Source organism: Cnephaeus nilssonii (genome assembly GCF_951640355.1).
Source record: "Cnephaeus nilssonii genome assembly, chromosome: 7".
Classification (NCBI taxonomy): domain Eukaryota; kingdom Metazoa; phylum Chordata; class Mammalia; order Chiroptera; family Vespertilionidae; genus Cnephaeus; species Cnephaeus nilssonii.
The window spans coordinates 77,976,171-77,992,026 of NC_137078.1; the positions used below are offsets into that span (position 1 = coordinate 77,976,171).

General features: G+C 45.2%; 1 protein-coding gene across 10 annotated transcripts in view; it reads right to left on the minus strand.

Annotated features, from left to right (window-relative positions):
• MACF1 (microtubule actin crosslinking factor 1) overlaps positions 1–15,856 on the minus strand; it is a 331,345-nt gene that overhangs the window by 61,610 nt on the left and 253,879 nt on the right. Inside the window, exon 1 of one of the 10 annotated variants that reach the window (XM_079776972.1) lies at positions 4,734–9,955. The exons of the other annotated variants lie outside the window; for them this stretch is intronic. Within the exon in view, the coding sequence (XP_079633098.1) occupies positions 4,734–8,561 (3,828 nt within the window). The 5' untranslated portion in view covers positions 8,562–9,955. Of the gene's footprint in view, positions 1–4,733; positions 9,956–15,856 lie in introns of those variants that run through there. 10 annotated transcript variants of the gene reach the window in all.

Genomic DNA, 15,856 nt, shown 5'->3' on the forward strand with positions numbered 1-15,856 from the left:
ACTACTTTCTTAACATTGCCATGCAAATGACTCACAGGCACCTCGAACCTAACCATTCCAAAACTGAACAGTACTTCCTACTTTCCTCTCCCCTCAAACCTGTTCTTCCCTAAATCAACAATATACTACTGTCCCCATCCACTCAGTCACACAAACCAGAACCTAGAAGCCATCCTCAAGATCTCCTCTCCCTCCCTCTTAAAACAGAGGCCATTATCAGGTCTTGTTGATTCTACCTACAAAATATATCTTGAATCCATTCAACTGTCTTCAAATCTACTTACATCTCTCTAGTCCAAGCAACCTGGATAATTGCAGTAGCCTTGCAGGCCTCTCTACTCTGTCCTTGATTTCTTAAATCCATTCTACACACAGTAGCCAGTGTGATTAAAAAAAAAAAATGTTTTTATTGATTTTAGAGAGAGGTAGGGAGAAGGAGAGCTAGAAACATCAATGATGAGAGAGAATCATTGATCAGCTGCCTCCTTCATGCCCCCCTCTGGGGATCAAGCCAGCAACCCAGGCATGTACCCTGGCGGGGAACTGAACCATGACCTCCTTGCTTCATGGGTGGATGCTCAACCACTGAGCCACACCAGCTGGGAACCAGTGTGATTTTTAAAAAGAATTTGCAAACAATTCAGTCTTTTCTGTATTTATGCCAATTATCTATCATAATACAAATTAATAAAACATAAGACAAAAGAAATCTGAGATTTATAAACCCCAAATAATGTTGAGAATGTTTACTATCAGTGTGGACCAGTTTTCTCTATCTTTAAACTAAAAATAAGCTTTAAAAAATGTAAATGGTGTCCTAGCTGGTTTGGCTGAGCGAATAGAGTGTCAGCCTTCAGACTGAAGGGTCCCAGGTTTGATTCCAGTCAAGGGCACATGCCTGGGTTGCAGGCTGCATCCCCAGTAGGGGGCGTGCAGGAGGCAGTCAATCAGTGATTCTTTCTCATCATTGATATTTCTATCTCTTTCTTCCTCTCCCTTCCTCTCTGAAATCAATAAAAAAATATTTTATAAAAAGTAAATGGAACCACCACTCCCCTACTTAATATCTTTCAATAGCCTCTCATGGTTTTTAAGGTATGATACTTTTTTTAAGATATAGTTTTATTAATTTCAGAGAAGAAGGAAGAGGGAGAGAGATAGATAGAAACATCAATGATGAGAGAGAATCATTGATTGGTTGCTCAACCCAGGCATGTGCCCTTGACTGGATCAAACCTGGGACCCTTTAGTCGGCAGGCTGACGCTCTATCCATTGAGCCAAACCGGCTAGGGCTAAGGTATGATACTTTTGAGGATGTCTTTCTTAGTCATTCTAGATTCACTTCAAGGCACTCTTTCTCAACCCTTGGTCGTTGTGGCCTGGCTCCTTGGTCTTTTAGTTCTAAAATGCTAAGTTCTTCCCAGCTTCCATTTCCTTTGTCTGGGATGTTCTTCCCTCTGATTCTTTGCTAAGTAACTTCTATTTATCCTTTAGGTTTAGTTTTAAAATCCTTTCCCTGACACCACAATTGAAATTCAATATCCCTCTTATTTCTTATTCACTGAATAAATGAATCATTGTATAGAAATAGTGTTAGGGAAAGCAAACAAATCCATGAAGGTTCTGCAGATCAGCTAAGCATTCAAACACTGAACTGAGATTCTGGGGCTCTCTGATTTTTGCTTAAAGACTTTTGGGGCAAGTTTTAATTTTACAGAACCCCTATTTTATACACAAGGTTTATTTCTTCCCCAGAGATTGGAAATAAGACTAAGTAAGTCTATAAATGAGAAGAGCATTTAAGTAACTACAAATTGCTCTCAGTGGGCCTATATCCCACTATAGAAATAGCAAACAAATTCTGACATTTTGCTTCTTCACCAAATTCTCATTATTGCTATTAAAAAGCTTACATCTACTTAAACCATGTATACATGCATACATTTGTACACACACACAGAGGATGTAAAGCAGTTTACTGTAAATCACATTCTGAATACAATCACTTGTTGAGTTCTAAGCGTTTATATATAAAAATGACAGGTTCAATTGCCTCTAAAAACCCTGTTGGAAGAAATGAAATCCATAGTTTTCATCTTGGAAAAACTTTTAAAAATCAATTTAGCAAAATTTGTATACTCTATAGTGATATTTATTTTGTTTCAATAAATATTTTCAAAATAGCCTCTCTACATTCTTATTGGTTAACAGTCCTGGCTATGGCTATAGAGCAGATTTCTCCTTTTGTACAAAGATGTAGGCATCTTGCTTCCAGATATTCCATAAAGTAACCATACTTCAAAGGTGATGAACTACCTTGCAGCTGGGCTATTATTTCCTTCTCCTGTCATTTATAACAGGAACATGTCATGAAATGACTACCTTCTGTAGCTAGAAGGATCCTTAAGAGATGTAGCTCCATCTACTCATTTTGTAGATGGGGAAACAGAAATCCCAGAGAACTGATATTAAGGGTTTCCCTGAATTTTTTCTTTTATGCAGATTTGATTGGCTCCTTATAAATTTAATTTCTGTATTTCACTGATTATTGCTGTAGGCTTTACACTACAAATATTCTGTATAAGTAATAATGCCAGTGACTTTGGATAGAATACTGGGATCTTGGTGTTAATCCCAAATTCACTAAAACTCAGAAAACCGAATCAAACCCATCTATCTAAAAGGTGATGCAGCCCTAGTTAGTTTGGCTCAATGGATAGAGCATCGGCCTGCGGACTAAAGGGTCCCAGGTTCGATTCCGGCCAAGGGCACATGCCTGGGTTGTGGGCTCGATCCCCAGTAGGGGGCGTGCAGGAGGCAGCCAATCAATGGTTCTCTCTCATCATTGATATTTCTCTCTCTCCCTCTCCCTTCCTCTCTAAAATCAATAAAATATATTAAAAAAATAAAAAAGGTGATGCATTCTAATTTGATGGAATGATACATTACAAAATAATTGGTGAAGCCCAAGATGGTACCATCAGGAGGATCTGTGGCAAAAATGGCAGCTTATGGCTCACTGTCAAAATGTTTTTTGTTGTTGCTGGTAGTTGCATGTTTAAATGAACTGTAGCCAGCTAAGGCTGACCTGAAAGGCTCTGCAATGGAGTGGATGAGAGAATAACCCTTCTTTCTTTTTTCCCTTTTTTTACTTGTTGATTTGAGGAGAGAGGGAGGGGGAGAGAGGCAGATAGACAGACAGAAACATTGATTTGTTGTCCCACTTATTTATGCATTCATTGGCTGATTCTTGAATGTGCCCTGACTAAGGACTGAACCCACAACTCTGGCAAATAGGAACAACCCTCTAACCTACTGAACTACCACCAGGGCAGAACCCATCTTTCTTGTAGCATCCATGGAGATTGATACTCATTCATTCAGTCAGTCAACAGTGAATGCCTACTACAAGGAAGGTACTATTTGGGTCCTGAGGATAGTGTAAAACCAAAACCACCTCCACACTCAGAAACCTCCGGCTATATTAGATTATATTAAACTTTTTTTTTTTAATTAATCTTCACCCGAGGATATATTGGTTGTCTCCTGTATGGGACGCAATCCACAACCTAGGTATGTGCTCTGATTCAAAATCGAACCTTCAACTTCTTGGTGTACAGGACGATGCTCCAACCAACTGAGCTACCTGGCCAGGACTAAACTTTTAAGTCCTTCACTCTACTGCTTACCACTGATCAAATGACACCAGGCAGTGAACTCTAGAATGTGTTGATCTCATATTCCTTTGACTCAGGAGTGCTCAAAGATGTGAACACTGTTCCCAACAGCTTCCTAACATAGTCTGTTCTCTAACATTAAGAATTTAAAAACCTTTACGGGAGGCCCAGGAGAACATTTAGTCCAACTCCTTTATTTTATAGATTAAGAAATAAGAGGTACAGGAAAGGAAAGTGACTTGCTTCAGGACACAAAGTTTGACAAGATGACTGAAACACCTCTCTTTTTCATAAACATTATGACTTATTTTGGCTTTAATAAACAGCTTTTTGTATTAAAAAATAATTTGCATATCTGTATATTGCTTTAACCCAACATGCTTTGGTGAATTCTTTCAACTAACCAACATATCTATTTGAAAGGGAAAGAGGGAGGATATTGACAGTGATTGAAATCTAATACACTTGATGCTTTCCATGGGTTATGGCATTTTATCCTCACAAAATTCACAGGGTTCTGCCTTAACAAATGACGAAACTGGAGACTCAGGACATCTAACTAATTTTCCCAAAGTGATTAAGTAGTGTCCCAGGTCTCATTCCAAAATCTATATTCTAGCCTCTACGTGACTGCTGATAATCAGTGATCAATCAATAGCCTCTTGATTTAGGCAAAGAACATGCTTATTATAATTTCAAAAGAAGAATCACCCATTCCTGCTAATAATCTTTTTCAAAATGTAAACTAACAACTATATACATCCCTGTCTTTTTCAAAATGTAAACTAACAACTGTATACATCCATGTCTTCCTTAGGTTTTTGTTATCTCTGAATAAAAAAAAAAATGAAGTATATAGTTTTGCCAAGTGAAAGTAAGACCTATCTCCCCCGCCCCTCCGCCATAAACTCAATAAAAAGACCAGGAAATACTAGAAGCCCCAAAGAGAACCAAAGAAAGGACTACCTGTGCCTTTCTGATCACCACCAAGTCAGAGAACTTGCAAATCTCCCTTTACTCTCTAGATTCTCCCCAACAAAACGAGCAACAATTACCTCATTTGAATTTAATCCATCAGTTGTAGCCAGAGGCACATTCCCATGCAGCACTGTGCCAGTCACCTCTTTTATCCCAAATGCTGGAGAATCAAGGTTCTCCTTGATCCACATTCCAGTGGAGGAAGACTCCCCTAGAACAGGAGTTCCTTCTTCTGATATAGGCACTGAGTCAGTGTGGACAGTATCTCCCAGGATGGGAACACCAGCAGGGAACACTTCCTCCACAGCAGGCTCTGCAGCAGCTAGAGTAGGGGGCTCGTTGGGAGTGGGCACCCTATCAACTGTGGGGGCAGGTTCCTCTGAGGTGGGCACTGCAGCAGCTCGAGTGGCAGGCTCCTCTGAGGTGGGCACTGCAGTAGGCTCCTCTGGGGTGGGCACTGCAGCAGCTTGAGTGGCAGGCTCCTCTGGGGTGGGCACTGCAGCAGCTGGGGGTGTAGGCTCCTCTGGGGTGGGCACTGCAGCAGGCTCCTCTGAGGTGGGCACTGCAGCAGCTGGGGGTGTAGGCTCCTCTGAGGTGGGCACTGCAGCAGGCTCCTCTGGGGTGGGCACTGCAGCAGCTGGGGGTGTAGGCTCCTCTGAGGTGGGCACTGCAGCAGGCTCCTCTGGGGTGGGCACTGCAGCAGGCTCCTCTGGGGTGGGCACTGCAGCAGTTGGGGCTGTAAGCTCCTCTGGGGTGGGCACTGCAGCAGCTGAGGCTGTAGGCTCCTCTGGGGTGGGCACTGCAGCAGCTGGGGCTGTAGGCTCCTCTGGGGTGGGCACTGCAGCAGCTGGGGCTGTAGGCTCCTCTGGGGTGGGCACTGCAGCAGCTGGGGCTGCAGACTCCTCTGGGGTGGGCACTGCAGCAGCTGAGGCTGTAGGCTCCTCTGGGGTGGGCACTGCAGCAGCTGAGGCTGTAGGCTCCTCTGGGGTGGGCACTGCAGCAGCTGGGGCTGTAGGCTCCTCTGGGGTGGGCACTGCAGCAGCTGGGGTGGCAGGGTCCTCTGGTATGAGTGCTCTATCAGCTGAGGATGCAGGCTCTTCTGAAGTGGGCACTGCAGCACCTGTGGTGGCAGGGTCCTCTGGGGTGGGCACGGCAGCAGCCGGGACTGTAGGCTCCTCCTGGGTGAGCACCCTAACAGTTGCAGTATCAGGCTCCTCTGGAGCAGGCACTGCAGCAGCTGGGGTGACAGAGCCCTCTGGGATGTCCTCCCCTGTGGATGGCACTGCAACAGCTGGGACATATGCCTCAATGGTGACCACTGAAGCAACTGGCATGTCCTCCTCTGGAAAGGACAATGTGACAGCAGCTACAGCAGTTCCCTCTGGGGTGGACACTGCAGCATCTAGGGCATCTTCGACAGTAGGCATTATAGCAGTTGGGGCAGGTTTCTCTGGGATGGGTATTAATTCCTCCAAAACTGGTTCGGTATTACTAGCTTTGGAAACTTGTTCCCCCATAAAGTTATTTAGCAATGATTCTGAATCTCTAATTTCTGTCTCCTCTTCACTCAGCTTGGGCTTTAGGTCATTCACAGTTCCCTCTCCATCACTGCTATGTCTCTGTCCTCCATCCAGCAGGTGAGGACTCTGAATCTCTGACTCTAGGGACTTTCTCTGGAGATCCTGGAAGACCTGCTCTGGGAAGTCTCTATGAAAATGTGCTAGGGCTTGGTCCTCCAAAAGCTGGGCTTCATAACCCAGCTCTTGTGCCTCACCATAAACTTTCTCCATGGACAACTTACAAGGGTCCACAGTTCCCAAGGAAGTCAGACTGTTTTCTTGATTAATAGCTCCTTTCTCATTTTCCAAATGAATCTCATCTGTTAGTAAATGTGAACCATATGATAACACCTCTACTTCAGATCCTGAGATAATATCTGTTAGTTCATAGCTAAAAGCAGAATTGAGGGGGGACCTCTCCACATTCCCCTCAATCTGACTGCAGTCTACCTGGAACAAACTGCCATTTTCTTTGGCTAGCTCAGCTTCAAAGGCTGATAGGTTTTCTTCATGAGAAGCTCTGCAATCAGAGCTGGGCAATCCTCCTGGGTCCAGCTTTCCCGGTGACTCCAGATCAGCTGGGTGTCTGAACTTAAATTCCCCTGCAGTCTTGGAGCTAAAAGGCACTTTTTCACACTCCGCACTAACAGTGGGAGTGTCCCTCATGATATCAAAGTGGGCAATAAGTTCCACAGCATTAGGCACCTGAGAAGAATCCAGGGCATTAAAATATTCACAATCCAATCCAGTATCATCACCTTTCACCCTTACATTTAAAACGTCTACATGTTCCTCTTCTAAGGCAGCCCCTGGAAAATTACTAATTACAAGTGAATTTTCTGTATCCTGGGATGGGGCCAGCCCTTCAGAAGCTTGGTTCTCCAGCTCAACTAGAGGAGTTATTTCTTCTTCACATAAACATTCTTTTTCAAGTTCAAGAAACATCTGCACTGAATCTGTGTCAGAGAGTTGCTCCGAACTGACAGGATCAACAGTGTATTCTAAATTGGAAACAAGGCCCTCTAGCTCCTGGGCAGTTTTGTTTTTCAGCTCACCTACAGCACTCTCACCTGTGCGAATATAACTGTAATCAAGAGGTGTATCCTCAAGAACAGAAGCCAAGTGGTTCTCAGCTGGCTGTAGGTCATCAGAGCAACAAATATGACCAAGAGCTAGGTGGTCTAAAGTCTCCAAGACAGCAGCTGAGCAATGGGACCCATCCTCTACCACTGCTACAGTGTTTGCTTGTTCTCTTTCTTCAAAAATATCCACCAGGCTGTTCTTTTTCTCATCTGCCATTAGAAAAGTCTTTCCTCTCTCTGACAGTTTCTCCTCCTCCCACTCCTCCTCAGCCTCCATCATAATCCATCGCTCATCTTCCTCAAACTTTAGTTCAGACTCTGTTTTCTCTCTTAGGCTGGGGGTTATGAGAACATGCAACTCTGGATCCAACAGCTCTTCACTCAGGCAAGGGGAGAGAGGTGGCATTTCCACAGCGCAAGCTGTGTCCCCAAGGGGGTGCTGCTTCTCTCGAAAGCCTCCCTTAGCCAAACCTCTCATGGCTCTGGGCCAGGTCGCACTTGAGAATCTGTGTTCCTGCATCAGATCTGTGTTCCCGCTTGGTGCTGCAGCTTCTGAGTCTAGAGGCTGGAATTCATGGGGAGAGCTCTCACTGTGCTGCTGAAATCTGAAGTCTTGGCAGTCTCCACTTAAGTTTTTCACATCCTGCACTTCTGGAATGCCTATGGATTTGGACACATGTTCCAGAGTTACTGATTCTAACTGAGGTTCCCTGTTGTCCAAATGACCAGAACTTTCTGTTAATGCAGAACTGGATTCCTTCTTCTCTTGCAAGGAAGGATTTGAAGCACCAGCTTCTGAAACCTCACTGAGAGAAGCTTCAATCCTTTCCGCAAATTCTGGGAAATTGGGTGGCATGAAGGACTTCCATGATCTCCTGTTAACGTTGTCTTTGCGTTCTGCATTTGGTCGCCTTCTGGGTGGCACAGGTGCCAACTTCTGCACATCACTGCTTAGCTTCAGTGCATCAAATATTATTCGCTCATCTAGCTTTTTGCCTTCTGGTGCTCTAGACTCAAAAACATTAGATGCTGCTCCTAACGTACCATTGCTGGATATAGTACTTCCTTCCATCTTTTCCATGGTGCTTTTTGAAGTCTGATTAAGCTTTGACCCCTGGTCAATTTGTTCATTTATCCTCATTGTATCATATATAGATCGCTGTGGAACATAGCAATCCTCTATATAGCCATCCTCTTCCTCTCCTTTCCCCAGGCAGGTGGGGTTCCGCCTTAAACAGTCTGGCCTGCTGAGTGGCTTACCCATACTTCTTCAATCAAAATAAACCATCAACCTTTTAAATATTTTTCATGAATTCCCCAAAAATGCATTCTGTGTAAATTAAAAATTCCTTTACATGTTCATAATCCCAAGCAACCAACTGGATTTGCCCTCTATAAAGGCCTGGAAGTTCCACTTTGAAACCATTCTGGGAGACGCTCTAAGAGGAACAGCTTTTTTTTCACGGGCTAACAGCCTCATAGTTGCAGGTAAGTGGTATAATTTACTCAACAAACAAAATAATTCCTTGTATGGCTTCTTTTCTTTTTAAAGAGCACGGCTCTTTCTATTTTAAGCAATAAAAAAATCATCTGATATTGACAAGTCTTATTCAATATCTAGTTCCACTCACTTCTCATCCAAGGAGAGGTGGAAGCAGAGGATTTATACCGATTGTGTCCTTTAACAATGGCACAGCCTCTCTAGGCTTCATGTATAGCCCAAGCTCTTAAGAATTCCTCTCATTTTATCCTCAGTTCCACCCCTGGAGAGTCCAGCTGGTCTGAATTAGCCATTCGTTCTCCCTAGTTCGGGTGTTTGCAATTGAACTGGGCTGGTCGGCGGATATTCCTGCAACTTTAAACACAGGAAGTCCTTCATTCGGGACCAGTTTGGGGCTTCCTGTCTCCAAAACATCATGGCATTGTTGTGGCTCTCAGCACAGCCCAACGCTGTGGCCGCAAAACAAGGCGAGTGGAGCCCGGCGTGCCGGGCCTGAGAGGCGGCAGGCTGCAGCAGCCGCCCAGGGTCTGTGGGAAGGGCTCGCTCAGCGCGGCCCACTCCCCCGCGCCATGCCGCGCGCCCCGACGGCCAGGGTCGCCTCACCGCAGGCTGGCAGGTGGCTCCGGGCCTCGCTGGCCTCCGGTCCCGCGCTCAGGAAGTTAGTTTGTCCCTCCGGCAGCCAAGTCCCGCGTGCTGTGGGTGCCGCCTCCCTCGCCGCCGCCAGTCCCCGGCCCGCAGCCGCCGCGCCGCGGGCTGCATGTCAAGCAGCCACCTCTATTCTCCGCCGCCGCCGGCCCCGCGGCCTCCCGCCCGCAGCTGTCACGGCCCCGGCATGCTAACTTCTGGCTGGGAACAAAAGGCTCCGCTCGGGCCGCGCGGGGCCGAGCCCTGCTCCCTCGCGCCGCGCGCTCGGCGCTCGCTGGAAGTGCGGGGCTGGCGGGCCGCTCTCCTCCCCTTCCGCGCCGCCGCGCCGCCCCGCCCGGGCAGCCCCCCTGGAAGCCCCGAGCGCGAAGAGGAGAACCCGGGGGAGGAGGGTGGAGGCGGAGCCCGGGCGAGGGCCGGGCAAAGAGCGACCGGAGCCGAGAGAGAGGGGGCGGCGGAGAGGATTGGAGGCCGAGGCCCGGGAGGAGGGGCTTCTGCGCGGTTGGGGCAGGGAGCCCGGGCGCCAGCCGCTCGGCTCGGCAGGCCCACGCCCCTCGCACCCCCTGCGGGAGGGAAAGCCCCGCCCCGAGAGGGCGAGAGGAGGGAGCCGCACGGCGAGCCGCCGCCGCACCGCGCAAATCCCCTGACAAAGGAAAGCCCCGCCCTCTTCCCCCGGGCCCGGCCCCCTGCCGCCCCCGCCGCGTCCCCCCTCACCGGGCTCCGAGCCCAGCCCGAGAGCGAGCGAACCCAGAAGGGGCACCCCCGCCGCCCCCAGCCAGCCGGCTTTGGCAAGGGCCACTCGGGGCCCCATCTGCCAGCAGGGTCGCGCCGGCTGCCGCGGGCCGCCTGCCTCGCCCTTGGCTCCAGCTCTGCCGCCAAAGGCTCTCCGTCCCCCCAATGTCACCTTTAGTGCGCCCCTGCCAGGCCCACGAACACTCCGGCCTTGAACCCGGCACTCTCCTGTGTCCGACGGAACTCGGTCAAACTCAGAGACCAAGTTATTGGGAAACTCCAGGCGCCTTCTCTCTCCTCCTCCTCACATCAGGTCTTAGTCCCTTTTCCCAACCACATTTTTCTGCCCACAGATCTGAGTGTCAATGACTCCGTGGAGAGGCCAGCAGCAGTGTCCCACGCCAAACGCCTGGGCTCCTTGATTGCCGCACACATCCAAAGAAACCTGAGCCTCTTTAGGGCCAGTTGAAATGCATGGCTCTGTACTTCCAGTTTGATGATAGAAAATGCTATAGAAAGGTGGCCCACAATTCTGCCCACAGCTTTTTGGCTTTTAGAAAAGCTAAGTCACCTGGTGACAGTTCAAGAAATTCAAAGGGAAACCCAGGAAACTGTCCACTAGAGGCAGCTACATTTCTGAAGGGCAAAAAAAAAAAAAAAAATCTATTAAAATTTCAGTTGGACCATGCGGTCAATATAGACAGTCAAACTTATGGAAAAGTTATTTCTATCCTTTACGCAAACAGTAAGTGAAGCCAATAGTTGGTGTATGGAGATCTGGCAGTGCAACCCTCAGCTGAGCCTTACTTAGGAAGCCAGAGAGGTCCTTGGCAAAAATGAGGTGTGGGCTGAAGCCTGTTCTCAGAATTAAACAAATAAAAGACCTTTCAACGGCAAACTGTTTTTTACACTTTATTTCTCACTTTGAAAGAAGCTGCTGATCCGTTCAGCCCACTCAAATCTGAAAAACTCTCTCCCCATCTGTAAACTGAGAGGGGCACAGACTAGATTATGTCTCGACTGTCTTTCTAATTTTAATATTCTTTAATTCTAAAACATTTAAAGGAGCTGCCCCAGAATCCTGAGTCCTCCTGGTCCCACACTGCAAGACACTAGAAGCCCTGTCTCCTGAGGAACAAACAGCAGAAAGAACAAAAAAACAAAAAACAAAAAAAATTGCTTGACCTAGAGAAGGTTCCAGGCAATATGATAAACAAGAAGTATCTATCTGAAGGACTGGAACAAGGGAGGAAGGAAGCTTGTTCTGGATACAGTATCTCCTTAAGCTGACACACGAAGATCCAAGGGCACATTTCAAACAAAGAGCTTTCTCACAGCTAATCAAAGAATAGGGTGTCCCTTAAAGTGGTGAAATTCCTGATTCTGGAGGTGTTTGAGCAGAAATTCAAGCAATCCGGAAATTCATGCAATCACTTGGCAGAGATTTGCGGAAACAGATTTTAAAATCCGCTATCGGTTTGTTTAGAATAAATTTTAAGTTTCCTTCTAACTCTGACACACTGTGTTCCTAGGGGCTTGATCAACTTACAGATCTGATACTTAACATTTCAGGGAATCCAGGTTTTAATTTTCTTTTAATTATTCAGTACAACTGGAAAAACCTAGGAAAGGCAAGATCAATTTCACTAGCAAATCTCTCCGGCCAAATACATTCACTTAAGTGTTCAGATATCATAACACTGTTAGTGTGCCAGGGCCCTTCTGGCTGGAAGAATCTGAGGAATTCTGGCTCTGGACTAAGGGTGGGTGGTTATTCTATTATAAAAAATGATCTTGATGTGGAATCACAAACTTCCCAGGCAGAAATTCCTTTCCTGTTTCCTCACCAGTCAGGTGTCAATCAATTCAATCTTTCCCCTTCCCACACCTATCTACCCTATTCTCACCAATGCTCCATATTATAATATAAAATAAGTAAGTGGAGTGTTTTAGCAACTATGAAGATTGGATTCAAACTGCTTTTCAACTGAAGTCACACTCTAAGCATATTAGGGCAGTATTACAGAAAAAAACTACCCAAAAGTGCAACACAACCTTATAGAAAGGATTAGGTAAAGTTCCCCAACCCCCCAAGCCCCCACCCCCAAAGAAGCCAAAGATTGCTTTGCTCCTTCTTTATTATCAGTACGTGTTTAGAAAGAAATCACGAGAGGAAGCACAATGTCTCTTTCCACAATGTGTATTATGTTTTTTATGTGTTGATGAGTTTCTCTTTAGTTTTGGTATGTGGAACTCTGCCAAGAGCCATCACAGTGACTGAAATAAATACCTGATACAGTGTTCAGCCTCTTGTTGCCCTGATAACTCCAACATCAACAAAAAAAGCATCTGTTCATTTCACATGCTGTGTGCAAACTTTTTAAAAGAGAAGTACAGGGAGCTCCAGATAACCACTCTGGATGCTTCCCCCACTTCTGCAACCACAAATATATGTGCTGAAGCCAAATTTCAAATTAGTTTCCAGTTAGTTGATTACAGAGTTCAAAGAATTCTCTCCTCATTTAGAAATTCCTAAGAACAGAATTTGGTGTCCAATTTTTCTTCAGTGAACTTAGAAGAAAGAACAATCCCAGCCCTTCCTGCTATCTTCCTAATTAAGGAGTCTCCTTACACCCTTTCCAAGTTTTAGACCTGGTATTCTGCCTTTGTCTGCTCTATACTTAAATCACTAGACCCTTCTGATGATCTGGAGACCCCGATCCACACTTCCTCAGATTCTATAACGCCTTTTCATCCACCCCACCTCTCCTGGAGGATTAGTGCTGACTAGAGAAGATACAGAAGACTGGTTGGATCTTGCCCATTTTAAATCTACAAAATGCCTTTCATTTCAGGATCTCTAGACTTTACAAGCATTTATTTACTGGCAAGGGGAAACTCCACAGTATTAGTCTGTACCTGTTGGGCATCAGTCATTACCATCCTTTGGTGCTTTTATTGTATAAAGATGGCTACTGGGTGACTCATTAAGCTTATACAGCAAGATGTAAAGCTTGTTTTAAATGGGATACTACGGATTTTGATGCTATTTGAGTTCTCATGTGCTCCTGAACCCATGAGAAAATTTTCCACACATTTGCAGGAACTCTCATGACCCCTATAGGCTCCTTCGTGCTTGTAAACTTTCCAAAACATAGTGTATTAATTCCTCTTTTTGCTATTCACCAAGGCAGTGGTGATGACAAAAGTATGGGGCTTTGCAAGTTAAAAAATGCCTGACAAGAGTGGGAGGAAGGGAAGGAAGCAGGGGGAACCAGGGAAGGTTTTATGGAGGGAATAAGTTTACTCATTAGGACTTGTACACATATACAGAGATGGTGAAGACAAGGATTTCTAAGTGAAGCGTTAGAAGCAGAAAACCTAAAAGGCATGGATCCTAAAGAAGCAAATTGGAAGTCAGTGAGGCTTAAATACAGAGCATATGAAAAGGAAAAATGAGAGGTCAGAATGGTAAGTAGCTCAAGGCCAGTTCATCAAGGCCCTTGAATGCCAAGCCAGGGAATTTATGCTTTATTCAGAAAACCCATTAGTACATCAAGATTTACTTATTTAAATTTACCAGAGGTCATGAGAATTATTGAGCAGTGTATGGAAAGTTTGCTAAGAATTTGGGACTCGGTTCTAATTTAACTGCCATTTAATCTGTATTATCTCACTTTAAAAAATCCAAATCCTTAATTTATAAATGAAACTTGAGGTGGTAAACTTACTTGTCCAAAGTAACACAGCTATTAAATTCTTGGGCTTTTAAGGTTGAGCCTAGGTCTGCAGATGCTGCATTGATGTCAGTATGTATAAAATAGATTGTGGATAGGAAGATTGAAGTTGAAGCAATCAGGAGGATTACACAGGTAACAAAAAGCCTGAACTTGTGAAAATTGGGGGTGGGAGGCTGTGAAAGAAACTGCAGAGGCAGAATATGTGGACTTCACAACTGACCAGATAGAAGGTAGAGTTTAGGGGGGAAAATAAATGTAAAATGATGCTGTAGTACTATGTTTGGATTCTTGAGGGCATAGTAATACTATAAAACAGTAGCAGGGAGGAAGACAATATTTGAAGAAGATCACACATTCAATTTAGGGCATACTGAGTGTGAAGGACTCAAAGATTACCCGTGTGAATGGAGGTGTCCAGAAAGGCCCCTCACACAAAAGATTGAAGTTCAGGGTAGAGTTACAGATTTGGAATCCTTCTCCAATACAACAGTGAAGGGGTGAGACATCCCTGGGGTTTCATGTGGAGAGAGAGGACAAAGCAGATGACAGAATTTCAGGAAGCATGTGTTTGGGAGGTAGGAAGACAAACCAAAAAAGAAAGCAGAAGAGCAGCCAGAGAAGAGAATGGGAAGTAAATGGACAGGAGGGTTTTAAGAAATGCTGCATAACAGATGAATACTTCCAAGAGAACAGTTTCAGCACAGTGATAGGAACGGGATCAGATTATAGGGGGTAAGTATAACCAGTGGTGAAAAAGTAAGTATTGGTCCTCCCTTTAAAAAAAATTTTTTTAAACATTGATTTCAGAGAGAAAGGGAGAGGGAGAAAGAGAAAGAAACACCAATGATGAGAGAATTATTGATTGGCTGCCTCCTGCACACCCCCTGCTGGGGATCAAGCATGCAACCTGGGCATGTGCTCTTGACCAGAATCAAACCTGGGACCCTTCAGTCTGCAGACTGATGCTCTATCCACGGAGCCAAACCAGCTAGGGCTCTTCCTTCTTCTTGAGGCTCTGTTCTTTTGGCTTCCAGGACACTGTACTATCCTGATGTCACCTTTCTAGCCAGTCTTTCTTTGTCTCTTTGGGCTCTTCTTCCCTAAGGGGCCGGATGTGGCCTGGTGGTTCTGGGGAGGTTTTCCAGAGAAAGTGACCATGTGCGTTTTTACTACCGAGAGCAGTCTTTCCAGTAATAGAGTTGCATGACTTTACAACTGTCACAAGTTAATTACTTCACAAATTTGTTTGGCTATTTCTATGAAACAGGTCTCTGGGTTGAATCTCTAAGAAATCTTGCTATAGGGGGTCCTCTCTCCAGTATTAGAAAAGGAGGTAGAATAAATAATACAGAGGAAAGATATTTCTGAAAACTGTCTCTTTCATTTTGATTCTAAAGCAATTCTTAACACTGACCACAAACAAATAATTTAGGTTTAAATTTAAAGAATTAGACCAAAATCAGAGCTCTCCCTTTGGGAGTGAATTGCAAGATGAGATAGTAAATGGTTCATTTGAATGGATGCAATTAATTCAAGCAGGAGAAGACCCAAGATAAATTCAATTTCTTTCAAAAATTTTTTTGTTTTAATCCTCACCTGAGAATATTTTTCCACTGACTTAGAGAAAGTAGAGGGAGGGGGAGAGACAGAGAAACATCAATGTGAGAGACACATTGATTTGTTGCCTGTTGCACACACCCCAACAGGGATCGAGCCTGCAACGGAAGTGTATGTGCCCTTGACGACACTCGAACTCATCTGTGGGCCAACGCTCTATCCACTGAGCCAAACTGACTACGGTTCTTTCAATTCTTATCATCTTCTTCCCCTGAATCATATATACACATAACAAAGTATTAGAAATCCATAATTTGCTGAAAATGTGAAGAATTAAAGCTATGCTATAACACATCTTGATGTGGTACATGTGTTTGGCAGAGAGAT